The sequence below is a fragment of the Somniosus microcephalus genome, unplaced genomic scaffold, assembly GCF_052327205.1.
Source record: "Somniosus microcephalus isolate GS21.2 unplaced genomic scaffold, FLI_Smic_1.0 unresolved_chr2, whole genome shotgun sequence".
NCBI classification, from domain to species: domain Eukaryota; kingdom Metazoa; phylum Chordata; class Chondrichthyes; order Squaliformes; family Somniosidae; genus Somniosus; species Somniosus microcephalus.
The window spans coordinates 10,748,513-10,769,751 of NW_028225180.1; the positions used below are offsets into that span (position 1 = coordinate 10,748,513).

At 51.9% G+C, this 21,239-nt stretch overlaps 2 protein-coding genes across 2 annotated transcripts in view; one reads left to right on the forward strand and one right to left on the reverse strand.

Moving 5' to 3' along the window:
• LOC147092098 (AMP deaminase 3-like) overlaps positions 1-21,239 on the reverse strand; it is a 997,179-nt gene that overhangs the window by 174,310 nt on the left and 801,630 nt on the right. The gene's annotated exons all lie outside the window — the stretch shown is intronic.
• The window catches only part of LOC147092101 (equilibrative nucleobase transporter 1-like), a 128,894-nt gene that overhangs the window by 8,920 nt on the left and 98,735 nt on the right, over positions 1-21,239 (forward strand). The window contains exons 3-7 of the mRNA XM_085976380.1: positions 2,315-2,361; positions 5,381-5,457; positions 7,043-7,135; positions 7,901-8,040; positions 13,335-13,666. Of these exons, the coding sequence (XP_085832506.1) occupies positions 2,315-2,361; positions 5,381-5,457; positions 7,043-7,135; positions 7,901-8,040; positions 13,335-13,666 (689 nt within the window). The remainder of the gene's footprint in view (positions 1-2,314; positions 2,362-5,380; positions 5,458-7,042; positions 7,136-7,900; positions 8,041-13,334; positions 13,667-21,239) is intronic.

Genomic DNA, 21,239 nt, shown 5'->3' on the forward strand with positions numbered 1-21,239 from the left:
CTCGGGCCCTCCTCCTGTTCCTCTTCCTCTCCCTTGTGGTCCTCATCCTCCTCCTCCCACCTCGCACTCCTCCACTCCCTCGTCGTCGTCCTCTTGCTCCTCGAGCTCCTCCTCCTTGTTCTCCGCCTCCTCCTCTTCCTCCTCCTCCTACTCTTCCTCCTCGTCCTCCTCATTCTCCTACACCTCCTCCTCCTCCTCCTCCTCTTCCCCATCCTCCTCCTCCTCCTTCTCATCCTCCTCATCCTCCTCATCATCCTCCTCCTCGACCTCCTCCTATTGCTCCTCGTCCTCTTACTTGTCCTCATCCACCTGCTCTTCCTCGTCCTCTTCCTCCTCCTCATGCTCGTCTCCTTCCTCCTCCTTATCCTCCTCCTCATCATCCTCCTCCTCTTCCTCTTGCTCATCATCCTCGTCCACACCTCCTTCTTTTCCTCGCCATCCTCCTCTTCCTCATCCTCCCCATCTACTCCGCCTCTTCCTCCACCTCCTCCTTCTCCTCCTCCTCTCCTCCACCCCTCTTCTTCCTCCTCCTCCTCCTTCTCCTCCTCTTCTTCCTCCTAGTCCTCCACCTCCTCTTCTTCCTCCTCCTCCTCCTCCTCTTCTTCCTCCTAGTCCTCCTCCTCCTCTTTCTCCTCTTCCAGCAGCTCCTCCCTCTTCTTCCTCCACCTCGTACACCTCCACTTCCTCATCGTCGCCCTCAAGCTCCTCCTCCTCATCCTCTGCCTCCTCTTCCTCCTATCCTCCTCCTCCACCTCTTCCTCCTCATCCTCCTCATCCCCCTCTTCCTCCTAGTCCTCCTCCCCTTCTCCTTCTCCCTCTCCTCCCTCTCCTCCTCTTCCTCCTCCTCATCCTCCTCATTTCCTCTTCCATCTCCTCGTCCCTCGCCTCATCGTCATCCTCCTCCACCTCCTCCACCTCATACTCCTCGTCATCCTCCTCCTCCTCTTCCAACTCCTTCTATTTCTAGCTCTGCTAATATTGTTCTTACTCCTCCTCCTCCACGTCCTTCACCTCCTTCTGTTCCTCGCCATCCCTCCTCTTCCTCATACTTCCCCCTCCTACTCCGCCTCTTCCTCCACCTCCTCCTGTTCCTCCTCCTGGACCTCATCCACCTGCTCCTCCTCATTCTCTTCCTCCATAATCCTCCTCCTCTCCTTTTCCTTCTCCTCTGCCTCCTCATCCTCCACCTCCACCTCCTCCTCTCCTCCTCTTTCACTTCATCCTTCTCCTCCTCGTCCTCCTCTTCCTCGTCCTCCTCCTATTCCTTCTCCTCCTCCATCTCCTGCTCTTCATCCTCCTCATCCTCCTCATTTCCACCTCCACCTCCTCGGTCCTCCTCTTCATCCTCCTCCTCTTCCAACTCCTCCTATTCCTCATTCTGCTAATATTCCTCCTCCTCCTCTTCTTTCTCTCATCCTCCTTTTCTCCTCCTCCTCCTCATCCACGTCCTCCACCTCCTTCTGTTCCTTGCCAGCCTCCTCTTCCTCATACTCCCCCTCCTCCTCCACCTCCTCCTCCACCTCTTCCTTCTACTCATCCTCCTTATCCTCCTCCACCTCCTCCACCTCATACTCTTCATTCTCCTAATCTTCCTCCTCGTCCTCCTCTTGCTCCTCCCCCTCCTCCTCCTCCACTTCCTCCTCTGACAGTGTAGCTACTGTTAGGGGGCCTATATACTACTCCCACCAGTGACTTCTTTCCCTTATTATTTATTATCTCCACCCAAACTGTCATAGAATCATAACGACACAGAGGGAGGCCATTTGGCCCATTGAGTCCATGCCGGCCCTCTGTAGAGCAATCCAGTCAGTCCCATTCCCCCGCTCTCTCCCCGTAGCCCTGCAAGTTTATTTCCCTCAAGTGCCTATCCAGTCTCCCCTTGAAAACAGTGTCTCTGCTTCCAGCACTTCCGTCGGTAGCGAGTTCCAAGTCCAGGTCATCACCACTCGCTGCGATTCTACATCTTGATCTTCTGAGCCAATATCATTTCTCACCATTGCACTGATCTCATCCTTTATTAGCAGAGCTACCCCACCTCCTTTTCCTTTCTGTCTATCCTGTTGTCACAGCTGTCAATGGTATTTTATCGCCATCTTGTGGCGCTAACGTGTGGGGCGAACCACACAAATCTTTCCCCCCGTGTCTCTGTTTATAAAGTCGTTTATTGGCTGTGAAGCATGTTGGGGCATCCTGAGGTGGTGAAAGGCGCTGGAGAACTGGGAGTTCATTCTTTTCATGGGAAAAGGGGGTGAAGGGAAGAGCAGAATGTGGGGACAAACGAGGTTAAAATAAGTCCTGAGTTTTATCTCCACAGATTCCTCTACACCACCGGCACTCTGATGATCGCCTTCTCCACTGCCGGTAAGCCCAGTTCCCTTCCGAGCGCTCCCGGGGCGCGAGATGGGAGGACGGAGGGGTGGGGAAAATCCTGTGTGTCCGAGAGAGAGAGAGAGACAGCGTTGTCCCAGGCCGCAGCAAGGAGGACCAATCAGGGAGCAAGCCGGGGCTCCCCTTCCCTCCCCCCTCCCTCTGCGGCCTCTCATTGACTGAATGCGTCAGAGCCTCTCATTGACTGAATACGTCAGAACCCTGAGTCACACACACATACACACACGCACACACACACACACACACACACACAGTCTGTCAAGACTAACATAGAATTACATGGTAGAATATATAACACAGTGTTGTGGAGTATTTTAAACCAACACTCGACACAAGGTTTTTAGATCGATAGTCAAGTTGTCTTTATTGCACCGGTGGGGAGACAGTCTGCTCGGTCTTTAGCCAGACTTCTCCAAATTGTTACAGCAAACGCTACATTTTTATACATTCAAATACACATGGCAGCCTCATGCACAATTCATTCCTGCCACCTGATTGGATCCTGGCCCGCATGCAGCTTCTTTCCCTTGTTGGGCCAGAAATTTGGGTCGGGGGCTCCCCGTGGGTGTAAGCCCCCCGACCTGCACTTACCTAGCGCGCCGGCCGTTGAGCTGTGGGCCCGCGTGGGATTCCGATCCTGGGCCTCCTCCAGCTGCCGGCGCGCAGTGCTTGCGTATCCCAGGGGCGCAGTTAGTTCGAAGCATCCCCTGGGATCACGTGGGCCACGGAGAGCCAATGGTAGCAGGGAATCTGTATTCATAGATTTGACAGGAAGACCTGTCAAATCTATGAAGTAGAGATCGGCACCAAAGCATAAATAAAACTTCAAATAATTTTTTTTTTAAATCACAATTTTAAAATAACTATAAATTAAATAACTATATTAAACAATAATTTAAATTTTTGAAAACATTAATTACAGTTTTTAACGGGGCTAAAAATAAACTTACCTTTCTTTAAAGTATTTAAAAATAATAAACCTGTTGATAAAATGTTTTAATTTTTCTTAATTCACCACTTACTGTTAAAAGCAGGCCTTGCGACTCCTTTTTAAAAGCGTAGCTGCTGGAGACTTACCCTCCCGGAGAAACTTGCAAAAAAAACGGAAGTTCCAGGCGCACGCGCTGCCTCTCCGGCGCACGCCTTCGACCTGTGAACCCCTTCCTTCAAGGGAACGGAAGTTCCAGTTTCCCGCGCATGCGCAGTGCATGTATGAAACCGGCACTTTCGTTGGGCCTACGTGTGAGTACCCAACGCGTACTCACCCGGAGGGATCCGAAGTTCTGGAATATTTAATGTAAACAGTTCTTATGGGCAGTTGAAATTCTAGACACCCTGTCTTCATTTTGTAACATTTGCATATTGAATTATCATTGGCCCGCAGGCATCTGTAAGGAATACCTATTATATTCACATGTGATCACATGCTGAGTTGTCTTTGGCCTGCAGGCATCTGTAAGGACTACTATTGTTTTGAAGACCCAGGCTAGGGGTCCTAATGCCAGGCTTTTCCCCACTGGTGTTGCTATGAATAAGGGGTTACGGAGTCACGGGGATAGGGCTTGGGTGGGATGGCTGTCGGTGTAGGGACCGGGTGCTAGGGTTTGGATGATCAGCCATGATCTCGTTGAATGGCGGAGCAGGCTCGAAGGGCCGAATGGCCTACTCCTGCTCCTATCTTCTATGTTTCTATGTTTCTATGTTATCACAGACCTAATGCTTAATAAAAGAATTAAACTGTAATAATCCGTCGTCCTGCAAGTTATTATTTTTGTACAAAGTGTGCAAAACAAGACACATTTAATTGCTTTTTTAAGCCTTCAAAGGTCAGTTTATCTTGACTGTTTCTTTATGGATGTGGCCTTTCATGTTAGCCCCTGTCTTTCAGTGAAACCGGCAGCAATGTCAGTTTAACTCTTTCCCCACTGCGACACAAACAGCCCAAACATGCTGCCGATTACGCTCCACATGAGCCTCCTCCCACCCCTCTTCAACTCATCCCATCAACATATCCTTCTCTTCATTTCTCCCTCAGGTGTTTAACCAGCTTCCCCTTAAATGAACCTCTGCTATTCGCCTCAGGCACTCCCTGTGGCGGCGAGTTCCACATTCTCACCACTCTCTGGGTAAAGATGTCTCCCCGGAATTCCCGATTGGATTTCTTGGTGACTAATGCTCCCTTTAATTTTTTTTGGGGGTGTGCGGCCCCAGTCAAAGCACAGTGCATGTGTGGTAATGTTTTATTGCGGACACAGCGTGCATTGCTGTACGGGCAGTTTAACTCGTTCTTTAATAGCATTTTCTCTCACTTTATTTTGAACAATCTTTTTTACACTCCTGTTCTATAACTCTATTTGTTCCCTGGCCGTCTCTTACTTTATTCTGTCCCACGCTCGCCTTTCCTCTTACGTTTACATTTAAGATTGTTTCATTTCTTGCTGGTCCTCGCCCAGCCCCCCTGGCCTTAATAGTTTAAAGCCTTTGCCACCTCCTTATTCACCCTTTCCACTAGGACACTGGTCCCACTCCCGCTCTCGGACACGCCTCGCCAGCGTTCCGACAGTTAGTGGCGGCAGCACATCCAGTGCACAGCAGGATCCCACATGTGCCACCGCGATGCGACGCACCTCCTGGTTGAACAGTTTGGACCGGAGATGTCGGCTGAGGGACAAATGTTGGGAGCCCCAGGACATGGGGACAAACTCTCTCTCTCTCTGTCCCTCTCTCTTGCTCATCTTCCAAAATATAGCCAAGAGAACAGAAAGCAGGGGGAGTTCTCCCCGGTGTCCTGGGCCCATTATTTATCCCTCAACCAACATCTTTCATTTGAGGGAGCTAACTGTGCGCAAAATAGCTGCTGTACTTCCTACATTACAACAGTGACTAGACTTAAATTAAAGTAATGATTGGAAGGGAAGCCCTGAGGTATTGAAAGGTGCGATATAATTGCAGGTTCTCACTTTCTCATGCTCACTCTCTCCCTCTGTTGCAGATTCAGCAACACTGTTGTTCCCGGCACTCTGCCTGATTGCAGTGGGTGGAATGATCTTTCTCATTACAAACATGCAGGTAATGTAGTATCGAGCCCGATAGAGCAGGAAATGTACTGAGGGAGCGCTGCACTGTCGGAGGGGCGGTACTGAGGGTGTGCCGCACTGTCAGAGGGTCAGTACTGAGGGAGCCCTGCACTGTCGGAGGGGCAGTACTGAGGGAGCGCTGCGCTGTCAGAGGGGCAGTACTGAGGGAGCGCTGCGCTGTCAGAGGGGCAGTACTGAGGGAGCGCTGCACTGTCAGAGGGGCAGTACTGAGGGAGCTCTGCACTGTCGGTGGGGCAGTACTGAGGGAGCGCTGCGCTGTCAGAGGGGCAGTACTGAGGGAGCGCTGCACTGTCAGAGGGGCAGTACTGAGGGAGCTCTGCACTGTCGGTGGGGCAGTACTGAGGGAGCGCTGCGCTGTCAGAGGGGCAGTACTGAGGGAGCGCTGCACTGTCAGAGGGGCAGTACTGAGGGAGCGCCGCACTGTCAGAGGGGCAGTACTGAGGGAGCGCCGCACTGTCAGAGGGGCAGTACTGAGGGAGCGCCGCACTGTCGGAGGGGCAGTACTGAGGGAGCGCCGCACTGTCGGAGGGGCAGTACTGAGGGAGCGCCGCACTGTCGGAGGGGCAGTACTGAGGGAGCGCTGCACTGTCGGAGGGGCAGTACTGAGGGAGCGCCGCACTGTCGGAGGGGCAGTACTGAGGGAGCGCCGCACTGTCGGAGGGGCAGTACTGAGGGAGCGCTGCACTGTCGGAGGGGCAGTACTGAGGGAGCGCCGCACTGTCGGAGGGGCAGCACTGACGGTGCGCTGCACTGTCGGAGGGGCAGTACTGAGGGAGCGCCGCACTGTCAGAGGGGCAGTACTGAGGGAGCGCAGCACTGTTGGAGGGGCAGTACTGAGGGAGTGCTGCACTGTCGGAGGGGCAGTACTGAGGGAGCACTGCACTGTCAGTGGGGCAGTACTGATGGTGCGCTGCACTGTCGGAGGGGCAGTACTGAGGGAGCGCCGCACTGTTGGAGGGGCAGCACTGACGGTGCGCTGCATTGTCGGACGCGATGTCTGCCATCCCAGATGGATGTCCACTATTGGAAGAAGAGCAGGGGAGTTCACCCCGGTGTCCTGATTTCTTACAAACATCAATGTATTGTGGGAATGTATTCTATGTGATAGATACTTGGCTTAGCGAAGGTCATTAGGATTCATTGGGGGATGCTGTTGAAGCAGGAGCTGTCTGGTTCATGTGATTTAAGGAGCACCAAATATTCATTGTTGTTCCAGCTGTTGTTATTCTGTTAAGGTGCAGAGGATCGCTATCGTCTGCATCAATAAAACTCCCATTCCAATCAGAATGGCGGGTGTGTGATGCCATCTGCAGGCAAAATAGGGAATGACGCACGATCACAGGATGGAGCCTCTCCTGCTCTGTGTGTGTGTGTGTGGGCCTCAGTACCTCACCGGGTGTGAGATCAGGCTCACTCAGCACAGGCCGGGAATGGAGCCTGGGCCTTTCCTGCTCTCTGCGGCCCAGCTATTGATGGAGCTGTTTGGGAGCAGCTTCAAGCGCTTGCGTGCGTACACCGAGCTCCACTGACTGTTTTTGTTGTGTCTGATAACCCAGGTTGGAAACTTATTTGGGAATAAACGGTCCACAGTTATCACACTTTTAAATGGAGCCTTCGATTCCTCGTCCGCCGTGTTTCTGCTGGTCAAGGTGAGAGGTGCAGACAACGAACTAACTCACAAAAACAGACTGAGGGCGGATGATTCAAAGTGCAGTCGCTGCTTGGTTTAAAAGCCAGCTCAGAGGGTGAAAGGTCACGGCATGATCGACTGACCCCATCTAAGGTCACCCCATCAGAGAGAGGAGCCCTTCAGCCCCTCTGTCTGCGGGGGAGGGGAGAGGCGTAAGAGAGAGGGTTCTGGGTGTGGAGATAGAGGCGGGGGGAGAGAGAGGGAGAGAGGGAACGCGTGGAGAAAGGGGGAGAGAGAGAGAGAGAGAGAGAGAAGGGGTGTAGGTGGAGCGAGAGAGGGAGCGCGGGGAGAGGGGGGACAGAGAGAGAGGGCACTTGGGGAGAGAGGGGTGGAGAGAGGGCAAAGCGAGAGAGAGGGAGAAGGGGTGCGGGTGGAGCAAGAGAGGGAGAGTGGGGAGAGAGGGGAGAGAGAGAAGGGGCGTGGGTGGAGCGAGAGAGAGAGAGAGGGAGTGCGGGGGAGAGGGGGAGAGAGATTGTGGAGAGAGAGAGAGAGAGAAGGTGTGCAGGGGGAGCGAGAGAGAGAGAGGGAGTGCGGGGGAGAGGGGGAGAGAGAGAGTGGGGGTGCGGGGAGCGAGAGAGTGATGGGGTGGGGAGAGAGAGAGGGGAGGGTGCGGGTTGTGGAGGGGTTGGTGGTGGGTCAGATAAAGGTGAGAGGTCGGGTGAGGTGAGACCTGCTGTCAACTGTCGCCTCTTGTTTAATTCCGTCCCACACTGTCTCCCTGTAGGTTTTATATGAGGCTGGTTTCTCACTGAAGACCATGTTCGTGTTCTTCAGCTGTCTGAGCTCCCTGCACATCCTGCGCACCTGCCTCCTGTTGCCCCGCTCACACATTCCCTACCCTCTGCCAGAGGAGTACACCTATGGGTAAGGAGGAGAGTCGGAGTGAGGTACAGGCTGGAATCTAATCGAGGGGTTCGTGGGGTTTATATATAGAATAACAGATACCCGGGAGTGAGGTACAGGCTGGAATCTAATCGAGGGGTTCTGGTGGTTTATATATAGAATAACAGATACCCATGAGTGAGGTACAGGCTGGAATCTAATCCAGGGGTACGAGGGGTTTATATATAGAATAACAGATACCCGGGAGTGAGTTACAGGCTGGAATCTAATTGAGGGGTTTGGGTGGTTTATATATAGAATAACAGATACCCGGGAGAGAGTTACAGGCTGGAATCTAATCGATGGGTTTGGGTGGTTTATATATAGAATAACAGATACCCGGGAGAGAGTTACAGGCTGGAATCTAATCGAGCGGTTCAGGGGGTTTATATATAGGATAACAGATACCCGGGAGAGAGTTATAGGCTGGAATCTAATCGAGGGGTTCGAGGGGTTTATAAATAGACTAATAGATACCCGGGAGTGAGTTACAGGCTGGAATCTAATCGAGGGGTTCGTGTGACGTATATATCGAATTGTAGGAGTCTCTGTACTCCTAGCAAAGATACTTTAAACTCACTGGTAGTTAACAAACTGAGTTTAATAAACTAAAACTTTTCAAAACAAGAAAATGCAGGAGAAGCTCTAAACAGGTCTATTCACTACCACTCCACCTGAGGACTATCTAGAAACGCCCTCTACCTCTGACGTCATGACGTCATCACGTTTCCTGCCGTTGGGAACGTCACATGACCCACGTGATGACATCATTGCGTCAGATCGCAATTTTGTCGATCTAGCTCTGTTTAACCAGAGCCAACATTAAAGGTAATAAACATGGTTAAAGGCAATTGTACAAGTCACTGTGAGAGTCTCTTAGTGGCTTTGCCACATACGCCCCCCCAGAATTGTCTTTAACGAGAAGAGTCAATCGCTGAGGAGGTCGGACAAGCCTGTTGGACCGACTCCGAAATTCCCGGAGGGGAAAACGCTGAGCAGGCGGCGAGCTGGCAGGTAACACGGCGCTGTCAGGTGTGGCGGCGGCCGGCCACGGTGCGGGGGCTGCGCCAGCTCGATCGGTTGTTCGAGGTCCAGGTGCGCAGGCTTAAGGCGATCGACAGAGATGTGATCTGGCTTGCCCCCGAAGTCGATCACGAAACTCTTGTCCCCGGCCTGTAGAACCTGGAAGGGCCCTGCATAAGGGGATGCGAGCGGGGTACGATGGCCGTCTTGGCGCACAAAAATGAACTTGGCCTTCGCCAACTCCCCCCAGGACGTTGGACGAAGGCAAACCATGCTGTGAGGTCGGAACTGGGCGGAAACAATGGGCTGCATTCCGGTGGGCCTCGTGGTGCGATCCACCATCGTCAAAAGGTACGTAGAGCCCCGGGACGGTGGAAGCGGGCCCACTAAGTCAATGTGAATGTGATCGAACCGCCACTCCGGTACCTCGAAGATGGCGAGCAGGGCCCTGACATGCCGCTGCACCTGGGCCCGTTGGCAAACCACACAAGTGTTCGCCCAATCTCTGACGTCTTTACGTATTCCCCTCCATATGAATTTGGAGACCAGCAGCTTCTGCGACGCCTGCACCCCAGGATGCGATAGGCCGTGTATGGCGTCAAAAACAGCTCGGCGTCATTTAGACGGGACAATCGGACGGGGTGCACCCAACGAAACATCGCAGAACAGAGTAGTACCTGCGGAATGGAACGACACGTCTCTCGGCTGGAGGCTGGCGGGAACCGAACGAAACACCTGGGTCTCCGGGTCGGCCGCCTGGTCAGCTGCCATCTGTGCGTAGTCAATGCCCAATTGAATGGCCTGGACGGCGGCGTGGGATAGGCAATCGGCGACAACATTGTCCTTACCGGCCACTTGCCGGACGTCGGTGGTGAACTCGGATATATACGTAAGCTGTCTTTGCTGCTGAGCCGACCATGGTTCCGCAGACTTGGCCATTGCGAACGTTAAATGTTTGTGGTCAACGAACGCGGTGAAGCAGCGCCCTTCGAGGAGGAAACGGAAGTGGCGGATGGCCAAAAACAAAGCCAGCAGCTCTCTGTCGAATGTGCTGTACCCGCGCTCATGCCGTTGTAGCTGGCGGCTAAAAAATGCCAGAGGTTGCCACGCGCCGTCGACCCATTGGTCCTGGATGGCCCCCACTGCATAGTCCGACGCATCCGTCGTGAGGGCGATGGTGGCTCCCGGCAGGGGATGTGCTAACATGGTCGCGTTGGCGAGCGCAGTCTTCGTATCCTCGAAGGCGCGATCCATGTCTTGCGACCATACCATGGGCTCCTTTCCCGTCGTGCCCCTGAGGGCCTCGTAGAGCGGACGCATGAGCTGCGCCGCCCTGGGGATGAAACGATGATAGAAGTTCACCAACCCCAGGAACTCCTGTAAGGCTTTCACAGATTCCGGTTTCGGGAACGCCGCGATCGCCTCCACCTTGACTCGGAGTGGCATTGCCCCAGCGGGAGTTATGCGGTGGCCCAGGAAATCCAGTTGCGCTAGGCCGAAACAGCATTTGTCCGGGTTAACGATGAGGCCGTGCTGCTGAAGCCGTCTGAAAAGGACCCGAAGGTGCTTGAGGTGTTCCTCCTTGGAGGTGCTGGCAACCAGAATATCGTCTAAATAAACAAACAAAAAATCAAGGTCCCGCAGGACTGAATCCATGAGGCGCTGAAATGCCTGCGCCGCGTTTTTAAGCCCAAAGGGCATTCGGAGGAATTCAAAAAGTCCAAAGGGGGTGATGACCGCCGTCTTTTCGACATCTGGAGGGTGCAGTGGTACCTGGTGGTAACCACGGACGAGGTCGACTTTTGAGAATATTGTCATCCCTGCCAAATGCGCTGAAAAGTCCTGTATATGGGGAATGGGGTAGCGGTCGGGCGTCGCTATCTCATTGAGGCGGCGATAATCGCCACAGGGCCGCCATCCCCCGCCGGGCTTGGGGACGATGTGGAGCGGGGAGGACCAGGGGCTACTGGACCGACGGATGATCCCCATTTTCTCCATCGTGGCGAACTCCGCCTTCACTGCTGCGAGCTTGCTGGGCTCTAAACGTCGCGCCCTGGCGTAAACAGGAGAGCCGGTGGTTGAAATATGATGCTCCACCCTATGCTTGACGGTTGAAGCTGAAAAGGTGGGCTTCGTCAGCTCGGGGAATTCCTCGAGGAGACGGGCGAAATCGTCTGGCGGTGGTCGCGCACATGAAATCGTGTGCGACGCAGCCGTGCTGCCCGCCCCGGAAATATCATCGAGTGTAGCGGCGTGAACGAGGCGTCGATTTTTCACGTCCACCAACTGGCCATTGGTGCCCAAAAAGTCGGCACCCAAAAGGGCCTGCGAGATTTGTGCGGTGACGAAATTCCAGGTGAAAAGCTGTCCACCAAAACAGACTTGAACTAGCCGCTTCCCGCAAGTGCGGATCGAACCCCCGTTGACCGCTTGAAGGGGGGACCCCATCCGCCGGACCGAAGGTCGATGACCGAGGCGGGAAGTATGCTGCATTGCGCCCCCGTGTCGCACAGAAAACGATGGCCTGAGATGGAGTCGGTTAAGTACGTGAGATTCCCGATCACCGTCGTGGCCACGGGGGAAGTACCGGGTCCGGCGTGCTTGACTCGCGGTGGTCTATTCGACGGTCTGGTAATGCAGCGGGCCTTCAGGCCGAAACGAGCACGGTAGTAACCGGTCATCAGAGGCGCCGTGGCCGGAGCCAGGGCCGGGCTCCTCCTGGCGGGGTGTTGTGCGATGGCGCAGTATTGTTGCCGGACTGTGTAAATCTTATCCGCTTCTTCGGCAAGCGCGACGCAGTCTCCGGTCTCCGGGCGAGGGCTGCCTGGACTTGCTCGGGGAGCTGGGTCAGGAACAGCTCCCGGAACAGAAAGCACTGGGGCTCGGACCCCAGGAGAGTCAGCATGTGGCTCATAAGTTCCGAGGGTTTGGAGTCACCTAACCCTGGTAGCGTCAGTAAACGGCAAGCGCGCTCCGCTTTGGTAAGACCAAATACCTGCAGCAGTCGTGTCTTGATGGCGACATACTTGTCAGCATTCGGGGGGTTCTCCAGAAGGCTGATGATTCTCGACGTTGTCGAGCTATCGAGGGCGGAGACCACATAGAGATATCTGGTCCGGTCCTATATGACATGGTGGTGTTCAAATTGTGTCTTGGCTTGCACAAACCACGAGGCTGCCTGTTGTTCCCAGAATTGTTGAGGCTTCAAGGCCACTGCATTGGCCTCCATTACTGGCCCGTGTTCCGTGTTCACCGTGAAAAACGATCGCGAGGATTCGGGGTCACCAATATAGGAGTCTCTGTACTCCTAGCAAAGATACTATAAACTCACTGGTAGTTAACAAACTGAGTTTAATGAACTAAAACTTTACAAAACAAGAAAATGCAGGAGAAGCCCTAAACAGGCCTATTCACCATCACCCCACCCGAGGACTAACTAGAAACGCCCTCTACCTCTGACGTCATGACATCATCACGTTTCCCGCCGTTGGGAATGTCACATGACCCACGTGATGATGTCATCGCGTCAGATCGCAATTTTGTCGATCTAGCTCTGTTTAACCAGAGCCAACATTAAAAGGTAATAAACATGGTTAAAGGCAATTGTACAAGTCACTGTGAGAGTCTCTTAGTGGCTTTGCCACAGAATAACTGATGCCCGGGAGTGAGTTACAGGCTGCAATCTAATCAAAGGGTTTGGGGTGTTTATATATCGAATAACAGATGCCCGGGAGTGAGTTACAGGCTGGAATCTAATCGAGGGGTTCGGGGGGTTTATATATAGAATAACGGATACCCGGGAGTGAGTTACAAGCTGGAATCTAATCGAGGGGTTCGGGGGGTTTATATATAGAATAACTGATACCCAGGAGTGAGTTACAGGCTGGAATCTAATCGAGGGGTTCGGGGGCTTTATATATAGAATAACGGATACCCAGGAGTGAGTTACAGGCTGGAATCTAACCCAGGGGTTTGGGGCTTTAAATAAAGAATAACAGATACCCGGGAGTGAGTTACAAGCTGGAATCTAATCGAGGGGTTTGGGGGGTTTATATATAGAATAACTGATACCCAGGAGTGAGTTACAGGCTGGAATCTAATCCAGGGGTTTGGGGCTTTAAATAAAGAATAACAGATACCCGGGAGTGAGTTACAGGCTGGAATGTAATCGAGGGGTTTGCGGGCTTAGTGTGGTGTCGATTGAAAGATTTGGTGTTATATTTAATGAGGAAATTCTTGCCTTGGTCAGACAGGATGAAATGTCAGAAGGTCAGATTGATGTTATCCTGCCCTGCGGAGGAGACTGCGAGCCAGAGGAAGCCTCACCAGGGAGGAGACGGGACTGAGCGAGAGAATGGCGAGAGCAGGGACGAGATGGAAGGAGGCCTGAGTGAGAGAAGGGACGAGACGGAAGGAGGCCGGGGAGAGAGATGGGAAGAGATGGAAGGAGACCGGGGAGAGAGACAGGAGGAGACTGAAGGAGACTCGGGAGAGAGATGGGAAGAGATGGAAGGAGACCGGGGAGAGATAAGCGAAGAAATGGAGACGATTGCTGGTGTGGATCATCAGTCCAATGGGCCAAAAGGTGAGAAAATCTTCTCCACTCACCCCCCCACCTCCACTCTCCCCCCACCTCCACTCACCCCCCCACCTCCACTCTCCCCCCACCTCCACTCACCCCCCCACCTCCACTCTCCCCCCACCTCCACTCTCCCCCCCACCTCTCCTCTCCCCCTTCACCTCCACTCCACCCCACCTCTCCTCTCCCCCCACCTCCACTCTACCCCCACCTCTCCTCTCCCCCGACCTCCCCTCTCCCCCTTCACCTCCACTCTCCCCCTGTAATGATCAATAACATGTCATTTTATAGTGGACACTAGGTGGAGCCGTAGAGCTGTGTAGAGCTGTATATAAGACTACACTACCCAGCTGTATGTATATTAAGACTACATTACCCATGAGGCACTAGGCTACCCACAAGGCAGCAGTCAAGATGGAAGCCTCTACAGATACTGTACCAGTCCACATGTGCTCAATAAAGTAACTAGCAAAAGCTAGCTGTGTTCATAATAAGAATGTCTATTTATTAATGAACATAAGATGGTACCAGGGTGGTGAAGATCTGCTGAAAATTGTGAAAAACGACATGGAGAATTTGAAGCCACCAGAGCGTTTGAAACTCACAGAAAAAATCGACTACAATTGGCAGACTTTTAAACAACAATTCGAACTCTACATTGCAGCCATCGGATTCGGTATGACACCAGACGCAAGGAAGATAGCATTGCTGCTTACGGTTGCAGGCCCACAGGCGATAGAGGTATTTAATACATTTGTATTTAACCCAGAGGAGAACAGAGAAAAATTAGAAGATGTGCTAAAAAAATTTGATGCACATTGCTCTCCCAAAAAGAATGAGGCGTATGAAAGATACATCTTCTGTTCTCGGACACAGCAACAAAATGAGACTTTTGATAGCTTTATAACTGATCTGAAACTGAAAGCACAGACATGTAATTTCTCTGAGCTCAAAGCATCCATGATTCGTGACCAGATTGTGTTTGGTATTCATGATAAAAAAGTCAGGGAACGTCTGTTGAGAGAAACCGAACTAAATTTGGAAAATGCGGTGAAAATATGCCAAGCCAGCGAGCTAGCTCGAAAGTACGCGAAGACTTTCAGTGAAATCAATAATGATGCGATTGTAATGAGTGATAATGCTGCTGTCGGTGCTGTGTCCTACAAGGGGAAGAAACGTGGGCAGAACAGAAATGAAAAGCAATCGTAGGATGAAATTTTTAATTGTAAACGCTGTGGTTACAAACACCAGTTAAGACAATGCCCAGCATTTGGAAAAATGTGCACAAAGTGTAATGGAAAGAATCACTTTGCCAAACAATGCTTTTCAAAAGTACAAACTAAGAAAGGGCAACGAATTAATGCAATTGAGGACACTGATTTAAGTGAGACATTTTTTGTAGGAATGGTGTCATGTGACGATATCAAAAAAGATACAGAAAATGTGCAGCCCTCAGAAATGGACAATGCTGAACATAAAGTCAATGCAGTAAAAGTGGACAAATGGATGATCCCACTGCAGATAAATGGAGCATTAGTTACATTGAAACTGGACACTGGAGCAAAAGCAAACTTAATCAGTATGAGTGACATAAAAAATATGAAAGAAAAGCCCAAAATACAGAAAACGTCAGTACTGCTGAAGGACTATAATGGACATAAAATAGATAGCTTACGTGTATGCAGACTTAAAGTGACAGTCAAAGACAAAGTGCATCATCTCATGTTTTCTGTTGTGGCTGAAAGACTTGATTCGATACTAGGTGACAAAGCTTGTGAAGACTTAGAACTGGTCAAGAGAGTCTACCGTATAAACTGTGCCATAAGCAGACCAGTTGACTCAAGTGATGAAGCAGAGAGCCCATCAAGGATGAAAAGGCCGAAGGGTATCCATGTCTTCAAAAAGCCTAGTTTCTCCAAGAAGAAAGAAAAAGACTTTAAGGTCAAAGAGAAGCCAAAGGAAGAAAAGCACAAAGAGGAAAAACACAAGGAGAAAAAGTCCAAAGATATAACCGCAGCAGATGTTGTTAAGCAGTGGAAAGAGAAAAAGAAAAAGAAGAAGCCTGCACCAGAGCAGGAAGCAGTTCCGGTGGATACTCCTTCTTCCCTCAGGCCAATCTTTGGTGTTCCATTAGCCGAGGCTGCTGAGAGGACTATGCTGTATGATGGGATCCAGCTGCCAGCAGTTTTTCGAGAGTGCATTGACTACATTGAGAGTTATGGCATGAAGAGTGAAGGAAACACTGAAACCCTCTCCAAGCAAAGATCGCAAGGAGACCTCGATCTATACAAGAGCAGATCGATGACAATGCCGCAACTGCATCTTGTCATTCACCGCCAGAACAATCTCATGAAGACACATCAGACTTACCCGTGTTGAGAAGATCCACACGTGAAGTAAAAGAGCCTGATAGACTTAATCTTTGAGTACAATGTAAAGCTTTGAAAATGTGTTGACTGTTTTGAAAATGTTTATGTTTATAGAGCACTAACAAAAGTGTTACTAATATTATCTTCATTGTTTTCTTGATAGTTGATTGATATTGATTTTGTTAAACCTCAAAGAAAGGGGGATGTAATGATCAATAACATGTCATTCTATAGTGGACACTAGGTGGAGCTGTAGAGCTGTGTAGAGCTGTATATAAGACTACACTACCCAGCTGTATATATATTAAGACTACATTACCCATGAGGCACTAGGCTACCCACAAGGCAGCAGTCAAGATGGCAGCCTCTACAGATATTGTACCTAGTCCACATGTGCTCAATAAAGTAACTAGCAAAAGCTTGCTGTGTCCATAAAAAGAATGTCTATTTATTAATGAACATAAGACCCCCCACCTCCACTCTCCCCCTTCACCTCCACTCTCCCCCACCTCCCCGCTCCCCCTTCACCTCCACTCCCCCACCTCTCCTCTCACCCTTCACCTCCACTCCCCCCACCTCCCCTCTCCCCTTCACCTCCACTCCCCCCACCTCCCCTCTCCCCCTTCACCTCCACTCTCCCTCACCTCTAATCTCCCCCTTCACCTCCACTCCACCCCCACCTCTCCTCTCCCCCTTCACCTCCAGTTTCCCCCTTCACCTCCACTCTCCCCCCACCTCTCCTCTCCCCCCACCTCTCCTCTCCCCCTTCACCTCCACTCCCCCTCACCTCCCCTTCCCTCTCCCCCTTCACCTCCACTCCCCCCAACCTCCCCTCTCCCCCTTCTCCTCCACTCTCCCCCCACCTCCCCTCTCCCCTTCACCTCCACTCTCCCCCTTCACCTCCACTCCCCCCTCCTCCCCTCTCCCCCTTCACCTCCACTCCCCCACCTCTCCTCTCCCCCTTCACCTCCACTCTCCCCCCACCTCCCCTCTCCCCCTTCACCTCCAATCTCCCCTTCACCTCCACTCTCCCCCCACCTCTCCTCTCCCCCCACCTCTCCTCTCCCCCTTCACCTCCACTCCCCCTCACCTCCCCTCTCCCCCTTCACCTCCACTCCCCTCCACCTCCCCTCTCCCCCTTCTCCTCCACTCCCCCCAACCTCTCCTCTCCCCCTTCACCTCCACTCTCCCCCCACCTCCCCTCTCCCCCTTCACCTCCACTCTCCCCCTTCACCTCCACTCTCCCCCCACCTCTCCTCTCCCCCTTCACCTCCACTCCCCCCTCCTCCCCTCTCCCCTTCACCACTCTCCCCCCACCTCCCCTCTCCTCCTTCACCTCCAATCTCCCCCTTCACCTCCACTCTCCCCCCACCTCTCCTCTCTCCCTTCATCTCCACTCTCCCCATCTCTCCTCTACCCCTTCACCTCCACTCTCCCCCCACCTCCCCTCTCCCCTTCACCTCCACTCTCCCCCACCTCTCCTCTCCCCTTCACCTCCACTCCCCCCCCACCTCCCCTCTCCCCCTTTACCTCCACTCTCCCCCCTCTACCCACCTCCCCTCTCCCCCTTCACCTCCACTCTCCCCCTGTAGTATATGTACCTTTAAGGGGAGAAATACTTTAACAGCTCCTGTATACTGTAGTACCGGCAGTGACCACACCTGTATATAAACCCTGTGTAGGGATCTGTACTGTTAGTTTTAAGACTACCCTCATCCAGTAAACACCTGTTGATTGTTAATCTGCAGTCTCCGTCTATTTATTGAAGAACACCATACCATAAGATTCACGGATTTAACAGTGGCAATGAGGTCGATTCGAACCTACCTGCAACTCTGCATTTCCTCCCAGGGATTCGCTCCTGGAGGACAGTGGAAGAAAGTCGAGGGCAGAATCACGGGCATCGACCACGAGCAACCGCCCAGTCATCCGGCAGAGAGTGAGCATTGCAGGGGAGGCTGTTGAGAGCTGGGCTTGGTTCTCCAGCCACGACGGTCCAGCAACAGGCTGGCAACAGGTACAGCGCAGACCCTTCCCGGACAGCGGCGGCTGGAGCCGACCGACGGCACAGAAAAGGCCGAGCAGTGTCGACGGGGTAAGAGAGAGGGTAAAGCGCACAGTGCGCAGCCGGGGGTTGAAGACCGAGCGGCGTTGACGGAAAACAAAAAGAGAGAGAGGGTAAAGCACAGCCGAAGTTCAGGACCGAGCGGCGGCAACGAGAGAGGCACACAGGAGAACGTGCAGAGCGCAGCCAGGGTTCAAGGGCTGAGCAGCATCCGCGGGGGAAGACAGGAAGCCTGGGAGACGCCATTTGAGCCACAGAGAAGAAGGGAGAGCGCGGGAAGAAAGGGAAGCGCGGGAGACGCCATTTTGAGCCAGCGGAGAAGAAGGGAGAGCGCAGGAGATGCCATTCTATCCAGACTAACCACACCCAGGGATGCCAAAGAGTGGCAGTGTCACAGCGTTCGACAATGAAGTCGAAGATTGGGCGACATATGTGGAACGTATTGAAGTGTACTGCAAGGCGAATGAAGTGCCAGATGCCAGGAAAGCACTGGTTTTGTTGAATTCCATGGGTGCAAAAACGCATGGCTTACTGCGAAACCTAGTAATCCCAGAGAAGCCAGTGGATAAGGATCTCGAAAGCATAGTGGAAATCCTACAGGACCACTTAAACCCCACACCGCTGCTGATAGCAGAAAGATTTAAGTTTCACAAAAGGAACTAGCATAAAGACGAAAGTAATGCTGAGTATTTAACGGAACTGCACAAGCTATCGAAACACTGCCAGTTTGGAAAGGGACTAGCAGATACGTTAAGGGACAAGTTTGTGTGTGGGCTTCAAAGTGAAGGAACCCAGAAACGGCTTCTATCAGAAAAGGATCTTACGCTGGACAAGGCTTTCAGCATGGCAGTATCACACGAAGCAACCGCACGGGGCGCTGCAGAGATACAACGGAGACCACAAGAATATGGCACCAATGAAATGTCATATGGAGCAGGGAAGTGTTATCGCTGCGACAGAACAACACACGACCAGAAGGATCGTTGGTTCAAGGACCAAGTGTGCAGACATTGTGGAAAAGCAGGACACATAGCAAGAGTCTGCAGGTCGGGGAAGAAAACCAGCAGCAAGAAATCTCCACAGAAGTACAAAAAGTACATAAGGTGACGGAGAGTAGTTCAGATGAACAGAAAAGTGATACAGACTCCAGAAGCAAGGAGCTGGGTTGTCTGAAACTACATAATGTAATCAAAATGAAGGATCACCAAACTATCTGGGTCACGCTCAAGATAGACGGAGTCCAAGTGAAAATGGAATTGGACACAGGATCAGCCCTAACAGTCATAAACCGAAGGGACTACAAGTGGCTATTCTCACATATACCCTTGAGAGATACAGAGATTGTCTTGAAGACGTACACGGGGCAAAAAGTCTACCCCAAAGGAAAAATAAGGGTGAACGTGATATACAACGGCCAGGAAACACCAAAAATGGACCTATATGTATTGCCAGATGGAGGACCACCACTACTAGGACGTGAATGGATCTGGAAGATACAGTTAGATTGGCATTCCATACAGGCACTGACGGTAGAGGCCAAAAAGGATGACGACGCCACACCTGGACGACTGTCAAAAATGCTAACTGATGCACAAGAAGTGTTCCAGGAGGGACTCGGAACACTAAAAGGCATAATAGTGACGATTAAAATAGAGGAAAATGCAAGCCCAAAGTTTTTTATGGCCAGACCGGTGCCTTATGCGATCCGCCTAGCCGTCGAAGCAGAGCTGGAAGGTTTGGAACGTTCAGGAGTACTGTCCAATGTGGACTGGAGTGAGTGGGCTACACCCATCGTTCCTGTAATGAAGAGGTCGTTGAGTAATACGCCTGGGGAACCAAAGAAGGTTCGCATCTGTGGGGACTTTAAGGTGACAGTGAGCCCAGTCCTTCACACGGTACAATATCCGCTTCCGCGGATTGAAGATATTTTCGCCTCGCTATCTGGAGGAAAATGCTTCACGAAGATTGATCTGGCCCTGGCGTACCTGCAAATGGAGGTAGAAGAAGCCTCGAAACAATACCTCACGATCAACACTCACAAATGTCTCTACCAATACAATCGGCTGGTATTCAGGGTAGCATCAGCTCCGGCTATTTGGCAAAGTGCAATGGATCGAGTCCTGCAAGGGATTCCAGGGACCCAGTGTTATTTGGACGACATCCTGGTCACGGGCGAAAATGACAGTGATCACCTCGCCAACCTGGAGCAGGTGCTCACTAGATTGAAGGAATATGGGCTATGAGCTAATCGCCACAAATGCGAGTTTTTCCAGAAGCAGATCTCGTATTGTGGCCACGTTATTGATGAAGAGGGGTTACATAAGCCCCCTGAAAAGATTGAGGCAGTAGTCAAGGCTCCAGCACCGGAAAATGTGTCACAACTGAGGTCGTACCTCGGGCTGGTGAACTACTACCATAAGTTCTTACCAAATTTGTCTACAGTATTACACCCACTGAACACCCTACTGCAAACGGGGGTACCATGGAAGTGGAATGACGAATGTAAACGAGCTTTCCAGAAGTGCAAAGAATTGATCACATCAAAAGAGGTGTTGGCTCATTTCAACCCAGCACTACCAATTCGGTTGGCGTGTGATGCATCACCCTATGGTATTGGAGCGGTGCTGTCACACAAATTCCCAGACGGGTTGGAGAGGCCAGTAGCCTTTGCGTCTCGGTCACGAACCTCAGCCGAGCGCAACTACGCCCAGATTGACAGGGAGGCCCTCAGCCTAGTGTGGGGAGTGAAAAAGTTCAACCACGATCTGCACGTGCAGAAGTTCACCTTGCTGACTGACCACCAACCACTTGTCTCCATCTTTAATCTAAAGAAGGGCGTTCCGGTGATGACAGCGCAACAGCTACAAAGATGGTCCCTTTTTCTAGGGGTGAACCAATATGAAATAGAATATAAGGGCACGAAACAGCATGGAAACGCTGATGGGCTATCACGCCTGCCACTGCCTACTGTGGAGGAAGCACCAGCAGTGGACCCTGTCAAAATATTTTATTCAACTACAATTGAACGCTTGCCAGTAACTAACGCGGATATAGAGAAGGAGACCCGAAATGATCCGACACTGTCTCGGGTATATGATTTGACGGTGAAGGGATGGCCAACACATGGCGACTCACTGTTGCCAGC